Here is a 15,545-nt window from a genome sequence, read left to right as displayed (position 1 = left end):
CTTTTTGTGTAATTGACGTATAAGTGAGGAAGCCTCATTTAAAATAACTTTTTTTTTTTACGTGAGTTTAACCCTTGTGCTGCCTTCGGGTCACATGACCCAAAGGTTCACAACGAACCATCGTTGTGTTTACCCAATTTTACCCAATACAAAAACAAATAAAAAGTATTTTCTTTTAACCTTCGCGATGTGGGGGGTCTGAGACAGCCCGACGGTTAAAAGAAAATGCTTCACTTTGTTTTTGTATGCTGTAAAGTTGTCGCAATACGATGGTGGGTCACAATGACTGATGGGTCAGAATGACCCGAAGATAACACAAGGGTTAAACTAGAGAACATTTTACGATGTGGAACAAGGTTTGAGTGGTGTTCTATAGATCACTAGAGAGAACTTATTTCTTTAATCCACAATTACATGCATCAGTAAAAGGCTCTGTCAAAGAAAGAGCTTCTCAACACAGATGAGTCCTTCAACTCCTTTTATTCATCCGAGACGTATAAAAATAATCCCAAATCCTAAACTATGCTGTTTGATAACGTTGAAAGCCAAATGATTTGCCTCATTGAAGGTTGCCATTCAGAGCTTCACTCTCATCCTTTTGAAGTTGTTGTCTCCTGTCTCTCCATTGCAGCCATATGAAAGGTCACTGAGACCCAGATAATTACAGACGATAACAGCTTGATGTTACCAGAACACTAACACTCAGACATGTGCGGGGACACAAACACAGGGACACAATCACATTTTCCCTTCTCGGTTTCTGTCTCCCTCCATATTCACCTCCCTCCCACCCTTCTGCCCTCTCCTGAGCCTCATCCCCCTCTCTCTGTCTCTCTCCATCTCTCTCTTCATCTCTTGGTCGTCCTCTCAGAGCAGGGCTGCAACAGTGAACTGTTCGTTTAATACAAATCTAAACGACAACAAACCAAACAAAAGGAGTGAGCAGGGATCTTAGCCGAGCAGAGACCAACCAAGACTGTGTGATTAGCAGCTACCTGAGGACACAGGACCCACCAGAGGACACAGGACCCAGCAGAGGAGACGTTTTAACAGGTGACCGCATCCATGTCCTTAAGAGTAACATCACAAAACAAAGTTTTAGTTTTATTATTTTAGTTATGCTGTGGTTTATCTGGTGTCTGTGCTCTGCCCTGTTGGATTGAATGATCTGCATATTTTGTCAAAAGATGAAAAGATCGAAATGATCATAAAAGTTAATGTTTCCTTAGATCTATAATTGTTTTTAAGTAAGTGATAGTGATAAGTGATAGAAGACAGGAATAGACCATAAATATATGGAAGCAATTATTTTGGTCCCTATTAAGACTTGAAGAATTGTATGAAGGAGTCTTGTATGTATGGATATTGTAGATGTTCTGGCTTTTACTTAGGAAATAATGCTGATGGACTGAGAGAGAACTCAAATTACCACCACAACCCTAATTCAACCGATACACAGTAACACATGGTGTTTTGTTTACGCTGTTTGAAGCCCAATAGACCAACACAGCTATAGTGCTGAACCATCAACTATGCTAACTAATGTAAAATGACTAAATGTAACTATAAGTGCTGCGTACTGGAAGGAACCTAATTTCTGCACCGATTATTGCAAAGAATCTGCCGGAATGCATTCTAAACATTCCTCAGGCGGAGGTCACAGTGTTGAGATCGTTGGCTAGAATCACATCGCGGCGGAATGACGGAAAATCCCGAATTGTCGACGCCCATCGGAGGGCGATACTGCGATCTGGGTATGGAGGGGTCACTGTGTAACGAGTCCTCCCCCCTGGAGGACCATGGACCTCCGCTGTTGGTGGACGCCTGGCTGGTGCCCGTCTTCTTCGGGCTGATCATGCTGGTGGGGCTGGTGGGCAACTCACTGGTCATACACGTGATCACCAAGCACCAGCAGATGAAGACGGTCACCAACTTCTACATAGGTACTTCGGATGCGTTACGACATTGTTTGTGCATAAAAACTTTATTTATAATGTGTCCCTGCCCCTACGTGAACACTGGTGTTTTACCTTATAGGTCTACCTCTGCCTGTGAATATGTTAGGCCTACAGATGCTCTCATTTTTGTAGGCTAAAGGTTCTGTTTATTGTGAACCCATATTCATGGCGTTAAGAATAAGCAGGCAGGTAGTCTTGATAATCAACTGTGTTTTTTTTTTCTTACAGTAAATCTGGCAACCACAGACATCCTGTTCCTGGTGTGCTGTGTGCCTTTCACAGCCACGCTCTATCCGCTGCCCAGCTGGGTGTTTGGCGAGTTCATGTGCCGATTAGTCAGCTACCTTCAACAAGTGCGAGTCACACACAAACACAACGGAGGATGATTTAGCAACAGGAGGCTGCATCATTCAAGTTACCAACGTCTGTGTTTGTCTTTTCAGGTGACCGCCCAGGCCACCTGTATTACACTGTCGGCCATGAGTGTGGATCGTTGCTATGTAACCGTCTACCCTCTGCAGTCGTTACTACACCGGACACCACGCATGGCCGTGATGGTCTCAGTATCCATCTGGATTGGTATTTTACACACACACACACACACACACACACACACACATTACACCCTCCCTCCACACACACACATATACATCCGTAACTGCATGTCATCCTCCCCAGGTTCCCTGGTCCTCTCGGTCCCGGTGCCGCTGTACCAGCGCCTGGAGGCGGGGTTCTGGTTTGGCCCACAGACCTACTGCAGCGAGGCCTTCCCCTCGCTCCACCTCCAGAAGGCCTTCATCCTCTACAGCTTCCTGGCCGTGTACCTCCTCCCGCTGGTCACCATCAGCGCCTGCTACGCCTTCATGCTCCAGCGCATGGGTCAGCCCAGGGTGCAGCCCATGGATGGGAACTACCAGGTGACTTGATGTCATCTTCGTACATATTGTGGTGGTGTTTTTTTGGTTTATTTTTGTTCACTGTGCCTGGTGTCTGTGATGTGCTCGTTCCCTGACTCTGGCCACGGAAAGACTACGCGCTTCTGATCCTTTCATCTTCTGCTGCACTTTCCACATGCACTGATCATACAACCTCTTTGATGGTCTTCCTCTTCTGCCCTCCTCCGCCAGCTGCAGGCCCAGGAGGTGCGCGCGGCCTCGGTGAGGGCGCGTGTGTCTCGGATGGTCATGGTGATGGTGGCTCTGTTCACCGTGTGCTGGGGTCCCATTCAGATCTGCATCCTGCTGCAAGCCTTCAGGCCTCAGCTCCGCAGCTACTCTCTCTACAAGGTCAGTGCCGGGCAAGTCTGCTACAGATCAGATATCTGTTGAGGTTCAGACTGTCACGTTCACCTCCAACCGATTTGCAGGTGAAGATCTGGGCCCACTGCATGTCTTACTCCAACTCCTCTGTCAACCCCGTGGTCTACGCCTTCATGGGAAACAACTTCAGGAAGGCCTTCAAGCAGGCGTTCCCCTCCGTGTTCCTGAAGCGAGGTGGAGGGAGGACAAAGGAGCAGGCAGCGGAGACCGAGGGCGGTGGAGAGATGGAAGGGCAGCTGGAGGGGGGTGGAGAGATCCAAAGGCAGCCCCCCACCAGGGACATAGAGATCCAAAGGCAGCCCCCCACCAGGGACATAGAGATGCAAAGGCAACCCCCCACCAGGGACATACAGATGCACTTTCTTTCATCTGGACCCTGAAGGCCAGTGATCTGTTATTGACACAGGGCTACACCTTTGTTATTCATTTATGTTTTTCCCGCTGAGCTCACAAACACACAGACACGTATGATGCCACAACTTCAATCAGAATGGACTGATGTGCACCGAGCTGCTTTTGTACCCGTAAAAATGGCAGATTACTTGGTAGAGACCAAACCAACTGTGCTTATAAGTCGATACGTGCCAAATATAGACTCTTGAGGGAACACAAGCACCGGTGTATCTGGGCTCTTCGAGAGTGTCAGGTGACCTGAATATGCCTCACATGACCTCGACAGAACTCCTCCCCTCTGCAGAGGGGGTCACCAGCCTTCTTCAGTCACCCCACCTCTGACCTCTGAGCCTAGCGTTGACCCAAACAGGTAGACCTTATCCACGCATTAGCCAGTCATGAGCCTTTTATTAAACACCATCAGTTATGGCTGTAAGAGACTGCTGTTGATTGTGTCTGTGTTTCTCCATGCCAGAGTTTGGATGCTGTGTCTTGTAGAATTCCCTTTGTGAGAGGAACTTCGTACTGACATTGACACGCTCTGTGTTTGTATTTGGGGTTTATTTTGTGATCAGTTTTAAGCTGTAGTCTGGTCTTTTCTTCAAACAGATCTGTTGAGGATTTCCAAATGATCAGGTTGTTGTTGTTTGATCTACTGATTTCACTGGATTAAAGCTGCAGACGATTTTGGTACAAAACTAGGCTATTTGATAGTGAAAGCTTGTGTGTGTTCATTAACGTTAGGTTTTGTGTTTCTCCATGTCACCATATGGGCTACGTAAAAATAACCCTTTGCAAAGAGTTGTTGGTAACAAGACTAGGATGAACGTGTTCAGCCTCTCAGTTACGCTTTAATTAATAATGTGTGCTCCTGAATTATGCGATTCTGCAAAATCACATGTGGCATGATAGAAAAACCAATCACTGTTCCTCAGAAAACATTATCGACCAATGAGTGATCGAATAGTAATTTAGTCATGTGGATGCAGCCAATGAAATGGCTTGAACGCTCTTCTGAGGTTTTCACCCTAATACAGAAGCTTCAACTACATAAAAGTCTGTGCCACGCGAGTATTGATCGGTGCAAGCAAGAACTAACGTGAAGTCTTACTGTAAGAACAAAAATATTATCTAAACATGGAAAAGAAGCAAATTATCAACTTTGGTCCTGGACCTGCAAAGCTTCCGCAGTCGGTAAGTATGAAAGCATCGATGGTGGGCTGTTTTAAGAGACAGTTTAGCTTACACCTCGCTATCCATCGTCTAAATCTTAAAGAAACTTTTAAGGCGCACAGCGTAAACTGATTGAGCCAAGCTAATGGTTTCACTGCTTGGAACAATTTAGCGTGTTGTTTTAGGGAAATTTGTTATGAACTTGACAACAAATATATTTTCATGTTTGTAGCAATCTGCTGCGGGATTTCAGTATCTTAACCTCGCTAAATTGTTGCAAAAAGCAAAAAATATACATTTGAAAATCGCAGAATTTGACTTGTGCGGTGTAGATTCCTTGCGTTGCATCCTTTGGTTGCGTCAGCCGAATTCTGGGGGAAAATGCAATGTCGAGAAGATACCGCTAGGGGCAGGCTGGAGTATTTCTTAATTTGTGGTTATCATTAAAGATAATCATCTCTCGGCTGACAAAAGACTATTCATATGCTTACCTGCGCACTAGATAATTTCCCAACACCCAACTTTTGTGATATGTTTCCAGGTGTTGTTACGGGCTCAACAGGAGCTTGTGGACTATAATGGACTTGGGATCAGTGTTCTGGGTGAGCATCAGTCGAAAATGTATTATAACTATCAAACATAACTGATGTAATTCTTGTCTGTGCATAGTAATAAGAATCATACTCAAAACTTTGAGATGTCAAACTACAGTCACATGACTGATGAGTCACTCCAGTCTGTATTAAACCTGACAGACCTCTGCTCTTGTATGAACATGCTTATGTGTTATTCTTGTATGAACATGCATGTGTTACTCTTCCTTTTCTAGAAATGAGTCATCGGTCATCAGATTTCAACAAAATTATGACCAAAACTGAAACTCTATTGAGAGACTTACTGTGAGTAGTGGCCTGCTGGTTTGAAAACACAAATAGTATCTTCTCTCTTTCTCAAATCTTCTTTGAACTTTTAAACAGAGGCTTCTTTCTAGAGAAGAATCTGTCGAATTTAGGATTTGCTCTGATTTCAACATTTACATTTATTGATTTCAAACCCACCAGAGACATTGCATTCAGACACTGAAGCAAAATTGAGGTGATTATTTGTTTAGATGTAGGTGTCTTAGATAGTTAGGGATTCATGTTCTATTCCATCCACTTGTTCACAGGAACTGGGCCCTATAATGTGGGACTGCTCATGCATGCGTTATGTTGCGACGCTAGGCAACCGTGTAGCGCTGCTGAATGCACAAACAGCCTGGCGACCAGCCAGGTTGACCGCTGGGCAGTCCAGTGTGGCGCACACGGCTCGTAGCTCTGAACTGTTTAACTGTCATGATTTATCATACTTTGCCTCGTTTTCAACAGGTATTTTCAAGTTGCTATATCAGGTGTCAGAAGTGATGATTGGACAGCCTAGTTGTTCTGTCATTGCATCCACCTCACTGATATAATTTTGTCGTTTTGTGTCATCATTGTTTTAATGTCCAAAGTTGTGCTTTGTTTGACTATGTAAATGTATCTTGTATCCAGTTACAAAATTTCAAGATTTATTGTTGTTGTCCTTTTTATTACGGGTTTAACTATTTGCACACTCTTTTCTATGTAGAAATATTCCCGACAACTACAAGGTGATGTTTCTTCAAGGGGGCGGGTCTGGCCAGTTTAGTGGTGTTCCGCTCAACCTGATTGGTCTGAAGGAGGACAGGTGTGCTGACTACATTGTGACGGGTACCTGGTCATCCAGAGCTGCCAAGGAGGCTGAGAAGTACGGGAAAGTGAACGTGATTCACCCCAAACTGGACAGCTACACTAGTAAGTGTGTGTGTGTGAAGTACGAGAATGTGAACTTGATCCACCTAGCAGCTATACTTGCGTAACCAGTAATAGTAATTGTTGCGGTTGATAAGGGTTGGGTTGGTTTTTAGACATTCCACTTGTGGTCAGTTTCACACGATCATCATCTGAAGATCTCAACGTCCGTTCCAGCCTCAAAATAAACTGGCAAATTAATACAAAGTTCATAATCTAAAACCGTTCTGGAGTGAACACACGATGGGCCTGTTTCCTGGCCCGCTGTGAACACAATGACCTTGTGCTAATGAACAAATCTCAGGACTGGCATGCTGACTATGTTCTCACATGGTTGAGCAATGTTGTTGTCAGGCTGGCTGAATTGGTTGGCTTCAGTCAGCTTTGAAATGAAGTATAAAGTGAGTTTGACTTTTGAGGAAGGAATGTTTGTGTGTTAAATAACGGGGTAACAATTTTTGAAACACAAAAAAAAAAAAACGTTTTGTTAATTATAGCTTCGAGCCTTGTCTTGGTTTTAGAGGCAAAAAGTGTCAGACGACGAGATCCGCAATGTGGGGAAATCTTCTTAAAATTCTTCTTATATCATTATTTTCAGTTCTATCAGTTACAGATCTGTGAGCATATGTGAAGCCCTCTGTGACATTGCTTGTCAAAAAGGTTGTACAGTGTTGATATGATACCGATGCAGCTTCTTCACCCTGAGTAAATGTCGTTTTTCAGATGGATGAGCTGTTATGGAATCTGGCTATTAATCAGAAGGTTGCCGGTTCGATTCCTGGCCGTGCAAAATGACGTTGTGTCCTTTGGCAAGGCACTTCACCCTACTTGCCTCGGGGGAAATGTCCCTGTACTTACTGTAAGTCGCTCTGGATAAGAGTGTCTGCTAAATGACTAAATGTGTTCCCAGAGATCCCAGACCCGAGCAGCTGGACTCTGAACTCCTCGGCCTCGTACGTGTACTACTGCTGCAACGAGACGGTGCACGGTGTGGAGTACAACTTCCTCCCGGACGCCCGCGGCGCCGTGCTGGTCAGCGACATGTCCTCCAACTTCCTGTCCCGTCCCGTCGACGTGTCCAAGGTCGGTCTCGCCAGCGGCCTGCGCGGCGGCGCTTTGCTTTTACCTTCCGTCTTCTGATGTTTAAACAAGTTGTTTTGTGTGTGTGTTTCCCGGCAGTACGGGCTGATCTACGCAGGAGCCCAGAAGAATGTAGGGTGTGCTGGGGTTACCGTGGTGATCGTTCGAGAGGACCTGTTGGGCCACGCCCTGAACGAGTGTCCCATCATCCTAGACTACAAGGTGCAGGCTGGAAACAACTCTCTCTACAACACCCCCCCCTGCTTCAGGTACTAACCCCTCACCATGTGTACACCCCCCCCCCCCAAAAAATAAAGATTTTCCTCTGTAGATATTATTGCATACAATATTAATTTGTATGTATTCTGCCTGTCTGTCTCTCTGCCTGTCTGTCTCTCTTCCTGTCTGCCTGTCTGTCCTCCAGTATCTACATCATGAGTCTGGTTCTGGAGTGGATCAAGAACAACGGGGGCACGGCTGCCATGGAAACGCTGAACAAGCAGAAGTCCTCCCTGATCTACGACATCATCAACTCCTCTGCAGGCTTCTACTCGTGAGTGTCCTTCTCCCTGCGGCCGTCCACGAAGCTCCCCGCGACACACCTCTGTTTGCTTTGCTGCTGTCCCGGCGTCGGTCGGTCTGCTGTTCCCACGGTAACCCCTTCCCCCCCGTCGTCCAGGTGTCCTGTCGACGAAGCCTGCAGGAGCCGTATGAATGTGCCGTTCCGCGTGGGCCCGGACGGAGATGAAACACTGGAGGCCCAGTTTTTGGACGGCGCGTCTAAACGAGGGATGATCTCCCTGAAAGGACACAGGTACATAGACCTGACATAAGCCCGGCTTATTCAGTAAATTGCTGTATGGAACAGATCTCTCTGTTGTTGGCTGACACAGGGTTATTTACAGAAGCTGTCTGTCTCCCTCTACAGGTCAGTTGGGGGGATGCGTGCGTCTCTCTACAACGCCGTAACTGTGGAGGACACACAAGCTCTGGCGAATTACATGAAGGAATTCCTCAAGGAGCATCAATAAAACAAGATTGTAGAGAAACCACTTAAGCATTATGTCAGTAGTTTGAGATCCATGATATGGATCTAAAGGCTGCAAAGCGCACATTTTAGAAGGTTCTAGACAATTATAGCCTTGACTGTAATGCCTTAACTACTTTTATATTTTGTCATTGTTAACTCCAGGTTTAAACAAGCAGGTAGTAAAATTCAGTGCTGTGATATTTGTTGAGGATAAATATTTGTTTTATCTGTCTTAAGTTTAATACACTACATTAAACCCACTCGACTGCTTTGTATCAAGAGTTGTTTTTGTGGCCACCAAGACCTGTAAGGGGAAAAAAAACCTGCTATGGCAAAAACATTTAATTGGTTGTCTACTTGAATGCATCTTTTCTGTACTGTGCTTGACTGACAATTATGAAAACTACTTAGCAAATCCCTAAAGTAGCAAAAACAAATAATACTAATAGCTCTTCCGGTATCAGTCAAGACCATGAAACTGTCCTCAATAAGATTTCCGTTTTTCCAAATTCGAGTTCGGAATAAGAGCATGGACCAAGATGTCCCACAGTGTGATTCTATTGACTTGTACTGTCATTACTTTAGTAAAACGCCTCCCATACTTAAAACGACGATAAAAAATGTTATTTACTTTTTCTTTCCTATGAATTTACAAATAATGGAAAAATACTTTGTGTATCGTACCTTTTATTTTGAAATGTTTGAATACATCAACCGGAAATGAGCTTGTCCGTTGAGGCTGAATTCACCCCGCTCTTCCAGTCAGCTGTCATCCTTGTTTGCAAACAAAGCTACCGTGCCCGCATGTTTTCACTGTCGTTTGGGTTGTCTGTTGCATGACTCGTTTGTCGCTATGGGGGAAAACGTCGACAATGAGATAATCGAACATCACGTTGATGAAGAGATGGAGAAGAGAAGAACAACCAGTCATGCCTCTTCGTTTATCGGGAGTCTTACTCCGCTTGAACGGGAGGGACACTCGAGCACGCAGTCTTCGCACCGACTACTTGCTTATAGCGACGCGCTTATTTCGATCATAGCCACTGTAATGGTAAATAATACACGCTTATTTGACATTATTTCACATAACCACAGCTAGAAAGGCACCCTTAAAAGGAATGGATGATACAAGGTATAGATGATGAAAGGTACCGATGCTACAGCAGTTTTTATGTAGTACTAGTAGCCTTCTACAACAAATCGGATTAACGTCAACCAAAATGTCACACACAAATGTATCTAATCTGAAAATCAATGTATTTTCAGATATTACCTGTTGCTCATACAAAAGTGGAAGATACTGAGGTAACGGTTGTAGAACTGAATAAATCACATTGCATAAAAAAAATACATATGTATATATACTGTATTACTGAGTTCGTGTTCCTTTATTCTCTGTTAGGAACTAAAGGAGAGTTTACAAGCCCTACTCTCAACCAAAATCGCTGTCTATCTGATGACGTTCTTGATAGTCAGTGTGGCGTGGGCCGCCCATATCAGGTGAGAACCATTCAGAGAAGATCTCCTGGGTCACAATCTGATTGGCTAATTTTTAATTGATCAGTTGTGTCTTTACTGTTGTCACAGGTTGTTTCAAGTGATCGAGCGTATTGATGACTGCCTTGCACTTCTCAATCTGGTAAAAATCGAAACAATGGCGTTTTATTAAGATATAAAAATACATTCAGATTTGATTGATTTGTGGTTTATGTTTGTATTTTGCTTATTTCAGGCCTGCATGATGTTGATAACATTTCTTCCATACACAGTAAGTCAGACTACCTATAGTAGAACAATTGTAATGTATACTTCCAACCATAAGAAAAATATAACCTATTCATTAATTAAAGTTTTGATGTATATACCACAATACACATGCCAAACATTCTCTCTGTCTCTCCAGTTTGACTCATTTTGTATTGTATTATTTTAGTTTCAAAAGTTAATTCATGTAAAATACAACGAAATTAGATGCTCAGTTGAGCATCAAGAGGTTAATGATTTTGATATTAAATGTAGGCTACTTTTGTCACCACAGTTTTCTCTCATGGCAACCTTTCCTGAGCACATCCTAGGAATCCTCCTGTTCTGTGCGTGTGTCATGGTGATTGGACTGATTCAGGTGAGAGTCTTTCTAACAAGTGAGGCTGAACTATCATATAATACAGTACTGTATGTGTACTGTTGTTACGACACAAAAATACATTTTCATGTCAGTACTTTCACTGATTAACTGATGATTAGACAAAAATCCTAGATAAAAAAAACAAATGCTTTTGTTTAGTTTTAGACTACTAGTTTATTTCCTCTACCCATTGATGCACGACTCTCCATCCCTCCTTTATCTCTCCTCCACCCATTCTCCACCTCTTTTCCATCCCTTTTCCACCTGTCCTCCATCCCTTTTCCACCTCTCCTCCATCCCTTTTCCACTTGTCCTCCATCCCTTTTCCACCTGTCCTCCATCCCTTTTCCACCTCTCCTCCATACCTTCTCCACCTCTTCTCCATCCCTTTATCCGCCTCCTCCATACCTTCTCCACCTCTCCTCCATCCCTTTATCCACCCCTCCTCTACCTGTCCTCCATCCCTCCTCCAAATCTTCTCCATCCCTCCACCTCTCCTCCATCCCTCCTCCACCTCTCCCTCCTCCATCCCTCCTCCACCTCTCCTCCATCCCTCCACCTCTCCTCCATCCCTCCACCTCTCCTCCATCCCTCCTCCACCTCTCCTCCACCTCTCCTCCATCCCTCCACCTCTCCTCCACCTCTCCTCCCAGTCAGTTATAGTGTTGTACGGCTTCAGCCGTCCGTTCCTCCTGAACGACCAGATCCAGATCTCGGAGAACCAGGTGTTCTACAAGCACCACATCCTCAAAGTCATCATGAGGGTTCCCATCATGTGCTTCTTCGCCAGCATCTTATCTTTCATCTTCTTCCAGCTGGTAGGTAGAAGTTATCGCTAGTTCTCCATGCAGGGTTTACAAAGCTCTCTCTGAAACAATGATGGACTACAGTTTGAAACGGCTGCGTTGAGATCGGTAGTTATCTACATGTATACCCACGTGTGTGGTAAATGATGTACCGTAAAACGTGTTTATTTGTTTCACACACACCTTTCACTGTGTGTGTGAAAAAATATTTTGGAAAAAAGTACAAAAATGAACCCAGGAATTTGTGTTGTGTGGTTTCCAAATTATTTTCGGAAAAAAAAGGTCTGAAAACAAGTTTTGAAAGGTTTACTAAATATTTTGGATTAAAAAAAGTCACAGGGAGTTCAGTACCGTAATCTCAAAGAATTCCACCAGATCATGGTGGAAGACCTCATGTAACGGTAAATGTTTTTCTTTGTTTTTCAGTCCTACGTGATACTAGCTGTAGTCATCTTCCTGCCCTACATCACAGAGTCTTTGAAATGGTGTCGTAGCAAGGCTATAGGTACGTGTCTCCATACTGCTGAATGAAAATGAATAGAACATTTGAGGCATAGGTATAGCTCAATGGTACAGCATCTGACTGCAGATCAAGAGAGTATCCCTAAAAAATCAATTAAAAAACAAACCTGTACACTGTTTTGGAAGCATCCGCTAAATGAACACATTCCATTTGTTCGGCTGATTCTTTTTTGTTTTACATTTTAGTCATTTAGCAGACGCTCTTAATCCAGAGCGATTTACAGTAAATACAGGGACATTCCCCCCGAGGCAAGTAGGGTGAAGTGCCTTGCCCAAGAACAAAACGTAATTTTTCACAGCCATGAATCAAACCGGCAACCTTCTGATTAATAGCCCGATTCCCTAACCGCTCAGCCATCTGCCCCTTTTATAAAGTCGATTTTGTTTTTCGTTGTTTACCTCAGGCCAAGTGGAAGAGACGCCAGACTCGGTGTTGTTCTACACCTACCGCCCCAACGAACCACTGACCAAAGAGCGCGTGGAGGCCTTCAGCGACGGAGTCTACGCCATCGTCGCCACACTCCTCATTTTGGATATATGGTGCGTGACCTGGTAGTATGTGTGTGGCTGGACGTGTTGAGGGGTGGGATGGGGTGGATGAATTCATGTTCGGTCCAGTCAGGAGACTCGGGTAGTATTTAGCATGGTTTTATCGTGTGCACGAGAAACTTTTCATATAATGTGACTTTGTTCGTTTTTCTCAATGTTGGTATGTAATATACAGTATAATCTATGCAAACTGAACAGCAATGACGCTCTTTCTTGTTTTTTTATGATTATCCCTTGTGTGTTTTCCCTAGCGAGGACAACGTCCCCACCCCCAGTGTGGTACAGAAGAAGTATGGAGGCAGCCTGATAGCTGCCCTGCAGGACTACGGCCCAGAATACCTGGCCTACTTCGGTTCCTTCGCCACTGTGGGCCTCCTGTGGTTTGTCCACCACTCTCTCTTTCTCCATGTCACCAAGACCACGCGCTTCATGGGCTTGCTAAACACCTTATCACTGGCCTTCGTCGGAGGCCTTCCACTAGCGTACACTCTAACCCACGAGTTCCCCCGCAACTCCCGCAACGAACTGGAAGCTATCCAGATTAGCTGCGTTATCATTTTCTTCGCGGGCGTGTTCCAGCTGGCGATTTGGGTCGCGGCTCTGTTTAACGAGCGCGAGACACTGCACCCGTATGTCAGGTACGGAGGTCGAGATCACGCGTTTATGTTCGCCAAGCTGGCGCTGTATCCGTGCGTCGCGCTCGGAGCATTTTTCGTGACGTGCGTTTTGAGTCGGTTCAGCGCTTCGATATTTCACTTGATGCAAGTCACGGTGCCTTTTGCTTTCCTGTTGTTGAGGTTGTTGGTGCGCGGTGGGCTTGCGCTGCTGCGCCTGGTCTTCTGTCCGGACAGGTCGGACCAGAGGAGCACCCTGGAGGACGAAGAGGACGGGGCCAGGATGCCGTTTAACGCTCTCGTAACTTAGCCTTCGATGCACCGATAGCAAAGCCGTAAATGGGCCTGACGCAACTTTGGTGTCAATCAAGTATCGTTTCTAAAAAGCGTAACGAAACCCGCCAGTTTCAGCCTCGTTCCGCCCCTTTCAAAAGATGCTTTCTGGTGAAAAGTTGCAAGCGGGGGTTTTTTTTTTCAATCATTCATATTCGTTTACGGGGTAGATTACATGCTCTAAATCACACTTTGACACATCCAATAATGTTAATAATGCTTGCTAGCTGGTTAAAAGATAGAAACGAAGATGATGGGGAGGATTTTTCCCCACCTAACACCCCTTCCACTGATTGCCATGGGAAAGGGGCGGGGGGGGGAGATGCTGGCGATGTGTCTGATTGGCTGGTAGGTGGCATTTAACTCTGTATAACTCGAGACAGCTATCAGCTCGGCAGAAAAACTCACGGCGAATGCGTGAGACTTAAGAGCCTGCTGAGGTTTTATTGCCTGATTGCATTGGAATTCATTTCAGGCCAGGTTTCACTTTCGGTTTTCAATTTCAAGCATTGATGTGAAGAATGTGACATGAAACCTATGCTATTCTCATCAAGTGGTCGTAGTGTCATCAACTGAAATGAAATTGGTCTTGAATGTTGAATTTCAAAAGGTAGCAATGATACAAAACACAACCAAAGGCTCTGCTATTTATTATTTAAAATTTCTTGCATTTAAAGAATTTACAATGCCTGGTTTATTGTTCAGTAGCGAACAGTCAGATTAAAATATTCCTTTTTAACGCAGTGCTGAGTGAAAAATATTCAGTCACTCAAATGAAAGCCATTCTGTACTGTAGCCTATACAGTACAGCTAGGAAAAGGTGTAGGATACTGAACGTCATGTTGAAATGTAAATCTGTTAAAGATGTACACACTCTTTAATTGCACATATCCTCGTTTATTGTACCCGTACTGTAGATTATGTTTTGTTTTTTGTTCAAGATATTGTTTTGAAGTTTAAGGAAAATAATCTGTTGTGAAAGTGTATACTGTAGCAGTTATCAGGACCTGAATGTACAGGTGCATGGGCATTCTAACAACAGTGACATTGACATCTATGTAGTGAGCCTACCTTACCCTATCTACTTCTGGGAAATCCCAAGAAACGCCCTGTGATATACAGTAGGTATATATAAACACTAGATGTCTCGTCCGCGTTGCCGGACAACGGAGTCGAACGTCCGCACATTTCGGCCATCTTGCTACAGTCACCTCGCTACCCATAACATTGTGTTGATGCTACATGTACTTTTTAAATGACCATAACTTGCTCAATTTTCAACCGATTTTGAAACGGTTTGGTTTGTTATCAACGTCAGGTGTGGTACAACAGAACATTCTCCTTCCTGTTTTGGTAGAAGGTGTGTGTAAGAGTCGAAGAAACTGCCTATCGCAACAGTTTCTGAGTCAATATTTTCCACAAATTAGCGCATTACATATCAATGAGGCCATTGTGATTTAAATGTTAAAGGACATACATTTTAGTAACGACTCTAAATGCAATGTTGTAGGCCCTATTGGATGTCATGTAAAATATTTAATGAATTTATTTTGCCTGGTGTTTTCCACAAGAGGTCACTGTTTAATTCATTTTGCCATGAAACTGAGGGGTAATGTCTTGCTGCTTTTGTGCTTGATGTGCGTGTTTTATTAAGATGACATGGATAATCAAATCCACAAAGCACTTTAACCTGAATGCGTAGGCTTACTTGTTTGCCTGCGATAGCCTACTTTAATGTCTAAATATCCTGTAACAAATTAAACGTGAAAAGATTTGTAACATTGTGAATATATTATATTGTTACGTATTTCATGAACTTCTGGATTGTGTTT

General features: G+C 44.1%; 3 protein-coding genes across 5 annotated transcripts; all 3 read left to right on the top strand.

Annotated features, from left to right (window-relative positions):
• The first annotated feature begins 888 nt into the window (after positions 1-888).
• On the top strand, positions 889-4,383 carry kiss1rb (KISS1 receptor b). 3 transcript variants are annotated; one of them, XM_062451889.1, is made up of 8 exons: positions 889-1,053; positions 1,651-1,943; positions 2,187-2,311; positions 2,402-2,537; positions 2,637-2,875; positions 3,086-3,244; positions 3,325-3,539; positions 3,573-4,383. In XM_062451889.1, the coding sequence occupies exons 2-8, from the start codon at positions 1,700-1,702 to the stop codon at positions 3,655-3,657; spliced, it is 1,203 nt and encodes a 400-aa protein (XP_062307873.1). In that variant the 5' UTR covers positions 889-1,053; positions 1,651-1,699; the 3' UTR covers positions 3,658-4,383. The 3 variants fall into 3 exon arrangements, with proteins under 3 accessions (XP_062307873.1, XP_062307871.1, XP_062307872.1); XM_062451887.1 differs by having other exon boundaries at positions 3,325-4,383; XM_062451888.1 differs by lacking the exon at positions 889-1,053 and having other exon boundaries at positions 1,633-1,943; positions 3,325-4,383.
• A 309-nt stretch (positions 4,384-4,692) lies between these two features.
• Positions 4,693-9,032, top strand: psat1 (phosphoserine aminotransferase 1). The gene is made up of 9 exons (XM_062451898.1): positions 4,693-4,864; positions 5,385-5,445; positions 5,673-5,742; positions 6,452-6,657; positions 7,565-7,737; positions 7,834-8,003; positions 8,159-8,287; positions 8,414-8,548; positions 8,663-9,032. Exons 1-9 carry the CDS (start codon positions 4,808-4,810, stop codon positions 8,763-8,765), a joined length of 1,104 nt encoding a protein of 367 aa, XP_062307882.1. The 5' UTR covers positions 4,693-4,807; the 3' UTR covers positions 8,766-9,032.
• Positions 9,033-9,151: 119 nt separating this feature from the next.
• Positions 9,152-15,529, top strand: tmem175 (transmembrane protein 175). Its single transcript, XM_062451856.1, has 11 exons — positions 9,152-9,815; positions 10,031-10,069; positions 10,167-10,264; positions 10,352-10,403; positions 10,497-10,532; positions 10,803-10,886; positions 11,543-11,707; positions 12,122-12,200; positions 12,622-12,757; positions 13,018-14,838; positions 15,032-15,529. The coding sequence occupies exons 1-10, from the start codon at positions 9,618-9,620 to the stop codon at positions 13,688-13,690; spliced, it is 1,560 nt and encodes a 519-aa protein (XP_062307840.1). The 5' UTR covers positions 9,152-9,617; the 3' UTR covers positions 13,691-14,838; positions 15,032-15,529.
• Positions 15,530-15,545: the final 16 nt, after the last annotated feature.

This window comes from Osmerus eperlanus, chromosome 25 (assembly GCF_963692335.1).
Source record: "Osmerus eperlanus chromosome 25, fOsmEpe2.1, whole genome shotgun sequence".
NCBI classification, from domain to species: domain Eukaryota; kingdom Metazoa; phylum Chordata; class Actinopteri; order Osmeriformes; family Osmeridae; genus Osmerus; species Osmerus eperlanus.
The sequence above is the reverse complement of the archived record's forward strand: the minus strand, read 5'-3'. Positions and strand labels throughout refer to the sequence as shown.

Excerpts from the sequence above, each read along its gene's own strand:
- psat1 (XM_062451898.1), top strand. The coding sequence starts at position 4,808 with ATGGAAAAGAAGCAAATTATCAACTTTGGTCCTGGACCTGCAAAGCTT. Across the intron at positions 5,446-5,672 it reads ACTTGGGATCAGTGTTCTGG|AAATGAGTCATCGGTCATCA; the intron begins GTGAGCATCAGT and ends TTCCTTTTCTAG. Across the intron at positions 5,743-6,451 it reads ACTCTATTGAGAGACTTACT|AAATATTCCCGACAACTACA; the intron begins GTGAGTAGTGGC and ends TTTTCTATGTAG.
- kiss1rb (XM_062451887.1), top strand. The coding sequence starts at position 1,700 with ATGACGGAAAATCCCGAATTGTCGACGCCCATCGGAGGGCGATACTGC. Across the intron at positions 2,312-2,401 it reads TAGTCAGCTACCTTCAACAA|GTGACCGCCCAGGCCACCTG; the intron begins GTGCGAGTCACA and ends TTGTCTTTTCAG. Across the intron at positions 2,538-2,636 it reads CTCAGTATCCATCTGGATTG|GTTCCCTGGTCCTCTCGGTC; the intron begins GTATTTTACACA and ends CATCCTCCCCAG.
- tmem175 (XM_062451856.1), top strand. The coding sequence starts at position 9,618 with ATGGGGGAAAACGTCGACAATGAGATAATCGAACATCACGTTGATGAA. Across the intron at positions 10,265-10,351 it reads GCGTGGGCCGCCCATATCAG|GTTGTTTCAAGTGATCGAGC; the intron begins GTGAGAACCATT and ends CTGTTGTCACAG. Across the intron at positions 10,533-10,802 it reads TAACATTTCTTCCATACACA|TTTTCTCTCATGGCAACCTT; the intron begins GTAAGTCAGACT and ends TTGTCACCACAG.